Source organism: Gavialis gangeticus, unplaced genomic scaffold (assembly GCF_001723915.1).
Source record: "Gavialis gangeticus isolate Ggan-Ray unplaced genomic scaffold, GavGan_comp1, whole genome shotgun sequence".
In the NCBI taxonomy this organism is placed as follows: domain Eukaryota; kingdom Metazoa; phylum Chordata; order Crocodylia; family Gavialidae; genus Gavialis; species Gavialis gangeticus.
Window position 1 is genome coordinate 93,809,982 of NW_017729034.1, and position 10,808 is coordinate 93,820,789.

Consider the following 10,808-nt stretch of genomic DNA (forward strand, 5'->3'; position numbering starts at 1 on the left):
CAGTGGGGGCCAACCTTTTTGGTAGATATCCCACAAATTAGCCCCACACCCTTCCTAAGAACTACTCCAACTCCTTTTCCTTGTCCAATACACTGCTCTGATTTCTGCTTACTGCCCTCTACTTCCTGTCCAATTTGCTACTCTGTTTTCTGCTCCCTGTCCTATCTGCAGCTGTGCTGCCTGTCCCCTTCCCTCCCTGCTACATGCCATACACAAAGGCTGCCCATGCCACTTGTAGCATTAATACCACAAATTGACCACCCCTGTCCTAAAGTTACCTTCTAATCTACAATAATAAAGGACAAGCAAGATTTTAAAAGAAATCAGAAAATTGTTTATAACAATGGCTCTGCAGAACACTCTAATGCAGTGCTTCCCAACCTTTGCCTCAGCATGACCCCATTTATGACCCCCTATCCTCAGCACAGCCCCTTACTCCCAACCTGTAGTCCCCCACCCCTCAGGCGCTCCTCACTCCCCACCCACAGCCCATTGCCCCCTCAGCAGCGCCCAAGCCCCAGCTGCCACCTGGTGCTGCAGCCAGAGCAGAGCGTGGACCTTGACTCTCCTTCCCTGCCTTTCACCATGGGTAGCACAACCAGAACAGAGCCCATGGAGGGGAAGGATGTGGGCTGCCCACTGTGGGCTCAGGGCTCCCCACCCTGCTGCCCTACTCTCAGGGGTCTCCATGGACCAGAAGGCAAGACCCAATGCGGGAGGGCGGGGAAGCTTGGTGCCACTGCTGGGAGCACCATGCCAGGCATACCATGATGGCAAGGTGCCCCCTGCCTGCCTGGCAGCAGTGGCAGCATGAAGTCACACCCCTGCTGTTACTGGGCGGTCAGGGGGCATCTTGTTATGGCAGCGCGGCTAGCGTGAAACTCCTGGCATCAGCACCAAGCCTCCCTGCCCCACTCGGCTGTGGACGACCAAGAGAGAGGCAGCAGGGTGGGGAGCCCCAAGCCCTCAGTGGACAGCTCACATCCACTCCCACCTCACACACAAATCTAGGGGGCACACGCCTCCTTCCCTGGGAGTGTGCACAATTGCAGGGAGTTCCTTGGCGAGCCACCCATTGCTCCGTCCTGCTCCCCCAGCCAGGCCCTGCATTCCTGCCCCAAGCCTATGCACAAGCCTGGCTGGGCAGTACCCCATTTCTGCCCTCCCTCACTGCAAGGGTCTCAATCTGCCCTCCCCCACATAGACTTACCTGAAGGGAGCTGCAGAGCTGCTCTCCACACTGTCTCACTGCCACATGCATGTGCACATACATGCACATGGCGCCCCCTGCCTGATTGCCCTCCTCCTGCTCCCCCCAGGCCAAGCAGCCCCTTGCAGACTGGAACTCTGCCAGCCTGCAAGGGGAACCCATAGTTTCCTGCTTTTTTCTCCTTTAAAAGAGAAAATCTGTAATGGTCTCAGCAATCCCTATTTTTTACTGTTGCAATCCCTTTTTTTTTTTTTTTTTTTTTTTTTTTTTTATCATTTAGCACCACTGCTCTAACCTGTGAACCAGGCTGTTTGGAAAAAATATATTGGAGAGTCCTGCTTTCTTTTACTGTACCTAAATTTCACTGTAGTGACAAACTGTCTGTGTAAAATTAAAACAACAGAACCCCCAAAAACCAACACATTCCCCCACCCCCAGATTTCAGGCTTAGCAGGTCTCAAGGAAATCTCTGATCATCTTACCTGATAAGGTATGAAACACAATACTTTTTGAAAATAATGATCAGAATTATCAATCAACAGGGTTATTCAAGCTGTCAGCATAGAAGCATAAGAAATCATAGTGACAATCATGGATATCAGGTACTCTTGAAAAACTGCTGCACACACACAAACATTAGACAAGGCTTTTTCTTTTAGTATTCCTGAATTTAAATACTTGTATAGGAAACCACAGACAATACATTTAAAGCAATTAAAATAAATCACTTTTACTGCTATAAATTTGACAAAAAAGATAACTAAAAAAGATTAAAAGATCACAAGAAGTATGTAATAACCCTATGTGCTGAACACTTAGAAGACAGAAAAATTTTCCTGTGAAACTACAAATAAGGCGACAGTATGTTTCTGCTTAAATCTTTGCAGTATCAAAAATGATGTAATGCCACAACATCTATGGCAGATTTTAAGCACAGAAAAAGTCACAAAAACTAGAGTCGCAGCTCCCAGAGCAACCATAAATCTCTCCCAATATACAAATGCATTTTAAATCTTTTTTAGTGATTCTCACCAAGGATGCCATGGACCCTAGGGAAACATGAGATGCTTTTAAGGATACCACAGGGTACCATGCAGCATTAGCACTATTACATATGCAAACATCTACACAACTCTCAGCACAAACCCAGAGGTTTTATATATGAATCCAGTGTCAAAAACAAGATAACCCATTGTGGTCTTTCTGAGTTCTTTGCAACAGAAGAATTGTTTGATTAATTTTCTGTACTCAAGAAACAAGCGAAACCAAAGAACTGGCATTTTCTGAGGGGTGCCCTGAGTCTAAAAAAGGTTGCAAAAAACTAGCTGATATAAACTGTTCTGCCTTAAGAGAAGCCATGAGTTAGGCATTTTGTGGACAGCCTGAATTTTCAAATTTATGTGGATTTAATATTCCATCAGAATTTTGTATTAACATAGTTTTTTGCATTTGTTGTATATTCCAAAAGCATAATAATTGTATTATTATTCTTAGATTTTAAAAAATTGCATTAAGAACTTTAAAAAGATGACTGAAAATAGATTATAAATTAGAATAAGAGCTTTTGTATTCATCAAAGAGCTCTTGTAGTCATATACAAACATAAATTATATTATAGATGGAAGAAATTCAGTTAAACTTACCAAAAAAAAACTAAGCAAAAATTGAAGAACGTAACAGTTTCAGGGTCACACACACCTCTCTGCTCAGCAGTGACATCATACAGTAGAAACCTAATTATAAGACACACTTAATATTTTGACCCTTAGATTAGATGATTAGATTAAAATGACTTTAAAAGATAGCGGCTATTTTTTGCAACACACAGGACAAATTAAAGTTAATTTCCGTGCTCTAAATTGTACATTTCCATACCTTAACATTTTTTACTACTTTTAAATTTATCCTTACCACTGAATTAATCTGGGTTTGTAATACTTATTTTGGAGACAGCTATAGTAATTCTGCAATATATTTTACTTTAAATTACTGCTAAAACAGAAATAGGGTTTGAGAGTAGTTCTAAGAGTTTTGTCTAGTTATATCTTTTTCATTAAAAACTTTACATATGAACACGAAAGAATCATGAAAAAATGTTGCAATGTGGTATTTTTCATTATTTGAAAATATGGAGCCATTGGCCTTAATCAGTTGTGCAGTCGACAGTGTCTAAAAATGAATATTTAGGATTAATATGGGGACTTATTTGTCATAATCAATCTTTTGTCAGCATAGGCCAGTGCATAATATCTTTTTCTCCAAAGAACTGTAGTTTTTCACAATGGCTGCCATCTACCATATGCTCCACAGACCTGAGGCCACAGGCAGTTCTCAAAGTTCAAGATGCCCACTGTCCTCCATACTTTCCAAGAGGTGTGAAGGTAGAATGCCTTAAGAAAGGGGTATCAAACTCATCTGGCCCCATGGGCCTGAAGAATGCCACAGGTCTGACCTGTAGGACTGAATCCAGAGTGTGAAGCCCTCTTATCTGGCCCCTGGGGCTGCTCCTGAAGCTAGAAATTTAGTTGCAGCACTGTTAATTGTCATGGCTCCCAGAGCCACAGCAGCTAATGCTTCTCCTGCCACCAAATTTCTGATCTGTGAGCAGCCCCGCAGAGCAAATGACATGGTTCTGTGCCGCACATTGGATCTGTAGGGCTGCCTACCAGTCCAGAAATTTAGCAAGAGGACAAGTGGTGACAGAGGTGATTGCTGCAGCTCTAATTTGTAAAGGTGCCACTGCTCACCCCCTGCCCCCTCCAAATTTCCAGACCCGTGAGGAGCCCCGCAGGCCAGATGACAGCTCCTCGAGCCAAATTCCACCTGTGGACCATGTCTTTGACACTCCTATCCTAAGATGAAGACCATTTGTGCTGTCAGAAGATAAACAATACACTGTGAGGAGCATGTGAATAGGGAGACAGTGGTCATCTTTGCTAAGGGCAACTTGTAGTCTCAGCTGCAGTTAAAGAAATAGAAACAGACATTTTGAAAGAGGACAATTATTCATAGAATTCCCTGAAGATTATTCTTCAGCTTCTTTAGTAGCTTATGCATACAGTTTTTGGGATTTTAGCTATATGGTAGGTCTTCACTATTCTGTTGTCATGACCATTAGTGGGGAAAAAAAGTCTGAGGATAATGGAATCCTTAGAAGATCCAGTTCTGAATGAATCTTTATCTGAAATTCTCAGTCTATTCAGACATTACATGATATAAATTTGGGGAGGATATAGTGTATTTTTCTTGCACAAAAAGCAGCAGAATCCCTACTTTCAAATAACAAATTCAATTCAAGTTTAACTGTGGAGCCACAACTGGAAGCCCTAACAACAGGCTGTAAACTTGGCTAAACTGTACACCTCACTCTTCTTTATAATGATGTTCTTTGCAAGTATGAAGCAATCTATCAGAGCTTTTTCAGTGTAGTTCTCTACAGACACTTAATTTTATTTTCATGTTATTTTTTGAACCATAAAATGTTTGTCTATATTTACATTTCTTTTCTATTTTTTTTTTTTTTTACTTATGATACCTGAATTCATTTTAGATCTATTGCCTGAAGACAGGCACTTTTGTTTTTTTTGGAAATTAAAAAAATCATCCTAGCATTTGTAATAAATGCTAATTTAAAGTAATTCTCCTCCAGTTGTAGCTTAACAGTGTCAAGGTATATCAAATTTTCAGCCTTTGTACATTAGATTATTGGAACCATAAAATGAAGACAGCATACAAGCTTAAAACTTTTAGATGACTGTTTCTTGTGTAACAAGATAAGATGGAGAAATATTTTTGCAAATAAATGTCCACAGAGACATTTTTATGACACTACTGCAATGGTGAAGAGCTTTGGGGTTTTTGCACAAAGTCCATTTGAAACTGGTGAAAGATCCTGTATTCCAATACAGGAGTTTGGAATCCGAAAGGAGAGAACAGGTATTCTACTGGCATCAGGAGTGTGTTACCCCCCAGCTGTTTTCTTTAGGAACCACGTACTAGAACAGCAAGCCTAGCCTTTCCCTTCTGCTGATACTCCCAACAAGCATAGCTGGTTGATTCCAAATGCGATGTAAGCACCTATCTGCTAAAAAATGGACAGAGATGGTCAACTAGCTTCATCCATTAGACTTCTAATGAATGGCAATGTGGTCTGAATTTATATAACTGAACCCAGAGATAGAGTCCTGTACCTTATTTCTTTCCTCTCCTCTCGTTCAAAAATTTTATTTAAATAAATAAAACTGTTGTCTTTTTGCATTAAGACCCTCTTTTCTTCAACCGTCTTTTGGTTAAGCTAGGTAAAACATATCTCTTCATGGATTCCAATATTAATTTTCACATTTTTACATCTATTTCTTTTTTCATGGTCAACTATCCCACCCACTATGTGTAAGTGTTGCTTTTCTGTGAGGAGTGTGTAAATGTATCTTTATGTATCCATTGACGCTTCAAGCAAATCCCAGGACGTCTTCTCCCCTTGTACTTGGCCTTGGTGAGGCCGCAGCTGGAGTACTGGATGACATGGGGCTGCAGACTGGACATTGCCCACAGGCCAGGGGTTAAACACCCCTGGTACAAGTCAATGAGGTGTAAATACTAGTATTTTTCTTTAAGGACTACTGCTGAAAAATATTACACCAAGACTGGAAACACGAACATTTAAAAGGGAATGATTTCGCAGTGGTCAGCTGTTATTATTTCAAAACAAAACTAATGAATATAACTTATTTATTATTCCCCTTGCAGTCATCCCAGGAAGCTTCCTCAGGAACTGCAACTCCGTTGTGCTAAAGCATACTGAAAATCCATGCTGCAAAGAGCTTTCAATCTAACTAAATATAGCAAAGTTTGGGGGTTTTTTCATAAAGGGAACAGTAGGCCTCACTGTCATCTGTGGAGTGGGGAGAGGAGAGAGCTAACCCCAAGAAACTTGGCATTTTGTGTTCAATCCATTTTAAAGCATAAAAATTAAAACAGAGCTCCAAATACCCTGCTGATTAATTGATTTAAGTCTTTATGAAGTTACTTCACAATAAATTAATTTATGAGACTATATATATCTTACATAGAAAAAAGTCTTAATATGGGCTCGCTCTATATTGCTAATAAAATCATTGCTAGCTGTATCAGGGCTACTGATTAGTCAAGTTACAATTACAGAAGTGCTACTGTCATGTACAATGTAACAGATTAAGCTTAAAATCAAGAAGACCCTGCGTTGTCTGAAAAAATGTTGATGTTTTCTGAGAAGAAAAAAGAGAGAGTGTATGCAAGAGTGAACTCCCTCAAAGAAGGGAGGGGGTGGGAATTCCTTTCCAAACACATTCAATATAAATAAGATACAAAAGGTAGGATAAATTACTCAAAAACATTCAATGAATCAGTCTCTGCCACCTTATTACGAAACCCTGATTTTCACAAATGGATAAAATAATCTTCAGAATGGTGGGAAAAGGTTCACAAGCAGCATCTGCCAGGGCAGATATCATTCAGAAAGGGCCACTGAGTTAACATTTACACAGCAAAGAATCCGTGTATTTGTAGCTGGCTCATGAAAATGGAAAGTCTGCAGTCACAACTTTAAGCAGCAAATACTTGAGTGTATCTGGTTTAAAACATATTTCTATTAGCATAACAAATAGACACAGTCTCTTGCATATGAACCACAACTATAAAAGAATTCTTCTCATATTTGTATGCAAAAAGGCCAACTTACCTCACAGTAAAATCATAGGAGCAGGAGGCCAATAAAGTTGAATGAAATGGTGAAAACTGAAAGAAATAAAAAGCAAAAGACCTTAGAAACATATGTACAGGACTTGTAGAAATAAAAAACCTTATATCTTCAGACTGCTATAATAAGTACCACATTCACATTCCAAAAAATGAGTTGTTTAACTGAGCAACCTTAGCATTATACCTTAAACAATGTAAAAGCAGCTAAATGATTCTGGTTGCATTATATATATTCTAGCTGTGCCTACCAGCATTACTATAAACTAAGATTGCACTGGGTTTCCATTATGTTTTGCTTTTGGAGTAGTCATGTAGAATGACACTTTAAGTCTACTTTGGAGTGACACCTTGAATATCTTCTCAGTGTAGAAAAAAGTTTTAACTGTGTTATGTGACCATGTTGTTTTTACACATAAAGACATCCCAAAATGTGCCATACTGCAGAGGATGTACACAATATATTTTTTGGCATCCAGTCCACATTTTGCCTGAAATTCTGTTATTAAAATCAGAATGAAATCTGAAAAGTGACAGCTATACAACAGTCTCGTATTTTTTACTGCACAATGCAGGGTATACCATGGGATAAATTCTACCAGGGACTACACAGTTAGCACATTCAAGATCTGCACCAAAGAGGAAAGCAACAGGGTAGGAATTGCTTATCTCACCTCTGGCTCTTGAACAATTTCCTACATTTTTTACCTATTTGAATGCGAAATTTCTTGACAGACAACATAAACGAGTCATCAATATGTCCACTAGCGTAACCTAACCTTAAACATTCTTCACATAGGAGTTTCTCTTTTCTTTTTATGAGCTTAGATCTATCAGAAAGGAGACTCGAGAACAGAAAATGAGGAAGGAAGATGTAGGGGAGTGCTGAGAGAAAGAAGCAGTAAGTAGTAAGTCCCCCTGGTCTGCTAACCACAACACCCATCCTAACTACAACCTTACCTACAGCTGAGTGAGAATCATGAGGTATCAGACTTCCCCAGATTCTCTACAAAAAATGATCTACAGATGTGCTCCAAGTTCAGGGCTCCCTTCCTGCAGCAAATAGGTGGTCAGCAAGGACTGGGGCTTCCTTTCAGTCAGCCTTGCCACGTCTGCACAACTGGGGCACAATCCAAAACAAGGCAGGTCAATGTCAGAGGACATTATCACAACACAACTGACTATCACCGAGCCCCATACAGGGATGTCGAGTTACTGATAAAACTCCCATGAGTTCCTCTCCATGAGTTCTCCCCACCCTTTCCTTTGTGAGCTCTACGAGACCACCAGGAGAGGAAAAAAGGGGCAATGAAAACAAGGTAAAATCAGCTAACCAGCCTTCTGACAAAGCTGAAATACAGATCTTAAAAAATTAAAACCTACTGGTGTTAATGAAAACTTAGAAGTGGCTGCTAATGAATCTCCAAAGACTTTCAAGATGGGCTGAAAAGAATTCCCAGAGAGCCCTGGAAGCTCTCATTCTGAGGACATCAGAAGGGTCACAAGAAAGGAAGGGAGTCATCATGAATTCCATCTAATCCCACAAAGCTCCTTTTCTGTGGACCTCAGGAGCATGAATGGAAAGATACAGAGGCTTGAAGGGTAGGACAAGCAGATGCTACATTTCTAGCGTGGCCCTCCTGCCTTGGTCATGTACCTCCTGATGAACCAAGACCTGGTCAGAGCTGAGGAGCTCTCATCTCCCAGGTCTTGAGGACCTATAACTACCTTAACTATAGCCTTCTGTCTCCTCCTATCTTGCACAATTTCCTTCCACCTTGTTAATCTTTGCCTATCCCTTCCAGTTCAGTTTTTACATTATCTTCCCATAATTGCCTTGGTGTACTTTGAGGTCCAATACCCTCTACTTCAACTTCCAAAAATCTGCCTTTCATACTGTTTCTTGTCTAGTCTTACAATATGCCCTGCCCATTTCATTCTCTACATTCATATTTTGCTCACAATATCAGTTTTTTTGTAGAGGTCCACAAGTTTTTGATGATATCTTCTCCATACTGTTTTTTGTACTACAGCAAATATTTTCCTTATCACTTTGTTCTCAAACAAGTCGCAGCCTTTTCCTATTTGCTTTTGTCTGCATCCAAGATTCACATTCCTAGAAAAGGTCAGGTTAAATAATTGCATTATAAAGCTGGTGTGCTGGCAGTGTCATGGCTGTGCCAGCTCCCTGAGCTGGTGGAGTTAATGCAGTCATCACTTGCTCTATTGCTGCCAAAATGAGTCCTCAATGGACTTCCAAACATCAGGATTTGGCAGTGGGCCTGCACCCACTTGACCTGCCCCCAAATTCCCAGCCTCTCCAAAAGCCCCTGCAAGCCAAATCACACAGCTTTGTGGGTCAGCCCCTGCTCTAAAGCATTTGCTATTTTCCACTGTCAGAGAAAGGAAACTGGGTTAGACAGACCGTTGGTGGACCCAGTAAGACAGTCTTTATGTTCTTACTTATCAACCAGAAAAACCCAAGTTTAGGCAGCTCTTTTTCCGCTAAAAAACAAGGACAAAATGAGCTTTTTAAAATTTTTACTATCTCTACTATTTGGGTGTTATAATTTCAGTTTTATGAGTTTCATAGATTTTCAAGCCAGAAGACTACCATATCATTTGGTCCTGTGTGATGGAATATTTCATCTACATATCCTCTTGGATCAAACAATTTCAGCCCTCAGTAGACTGAGCTACATATGACAAGCAAAGACATGGAGACACAGATGCCACCTATGCTTGAGACTGCTAAAATGCCAGGAAACTGTTTAAGTGATATGCTCGGATGATCTCAGCAGGTGAACCATGCCTCCTACTGCAAAGGAAAGCACAAAGCAATCACCGTTCCTAACAACAGGACTTGGAAGAAAAGTTTTTCTACACTCCAAACTGGTAACTAGTAAATCCTAAGCACTTAAGAAAGGGAACTTTCTCTACCATCACTGGTCTACCCTGTTGAGTTTTACTTCAAAATTAAATTAATCTAACCTTACAATTCCTGCCATGAGTCTTAAGCCTTGGTCAACAAGGTTGAGAAATCTCCCACTATTTCTTGTTCGAACTTCTGCAGAGTCGCTTGTCAAATACACTTCAACTGCAGAAGCTGGAGAGAAAGATTCTACCTCTGCTCTAGTTCTAACTAGGTTTGTCCAACCGGCAGTGCCTGAGGCATTAAACTGCAGCCCTTGGGCTCTCACCCAGCTGTCACTACTTCCATTGCTACAGAAGCAGCTGAGGGCACTAAGCTCTTTCTCCTTTCAGCTTACCCTTCCCTGCCCCAGTGGGCAGGACAGGGCAGGGCAGTGTAGCACAGGCTGTGGTACTGCAGGAGCCTGTGGCACAGGGCACCTGGGAGGCATGGTGCAGCAGAGAAGCCTTTGCCAGTGAGCTGAGGGTGAGGCAGAGCACCTGGGCACACACTGCAATGGGTGCAAGGGGTGCAGGGGGCACTCAGGTGTGGCAGGCCAGTAAGGGGTGCTCCTGCACTAAGCTACCCACCTCACTGCACCCAACCACCTTCCAGGCTCCAAATGCCTACCTGGGGGCACCTCACGCCTGGCCGACCCCCTTGGAGCACACCTGCTAGTCTGGGGGTAGAGCTGCCATCACCCAGGGATGGGCTTTATCCTGGCTCCACACCCCCTGTGAAACACAGACCTAGTAGCCCTCGAGGGTACTTGACTCACTTCAAGAACTTGGGGTGCTTCCCTCAGTCGGAAGCACAAGTGGTGGTCAGCTGAACCGAGGGGACCCAAGGCATAATCTAGACCCATTCCCAATAAGTCTCCCATGCTAGGTACAAAGGAGAACTTCATTGGTTACAAGGAGTAGGGTTGGAATAGGGTACAGAGTTGAGTAGTAT

The 10,808-nt window shown here is 41.7% G+C and overlaps 1 protein-coding gene across 1 annotated transcript in view; it reads right to left on the reverse strand.

Annotated features, from left to right (window-relative positions):
* Positions 1-10,808, reverse strand: part of PEX7 (peroxisomal biogenesis factor 7) — an 82,863-nt gene that overhangs the window by 33,401 nt on the left and 38,654 nt on the right. The window contains exon 8 of the mRNA XM_019527452.1: positions 6,927-6,982. Coding sequence (XP_019382997.1) covers positions 6,927-6,982 — 56 coding nt within the window. The remainder of the gene's footprint in view (positions 1-6,926; positions 6,983-10,808) is intronic.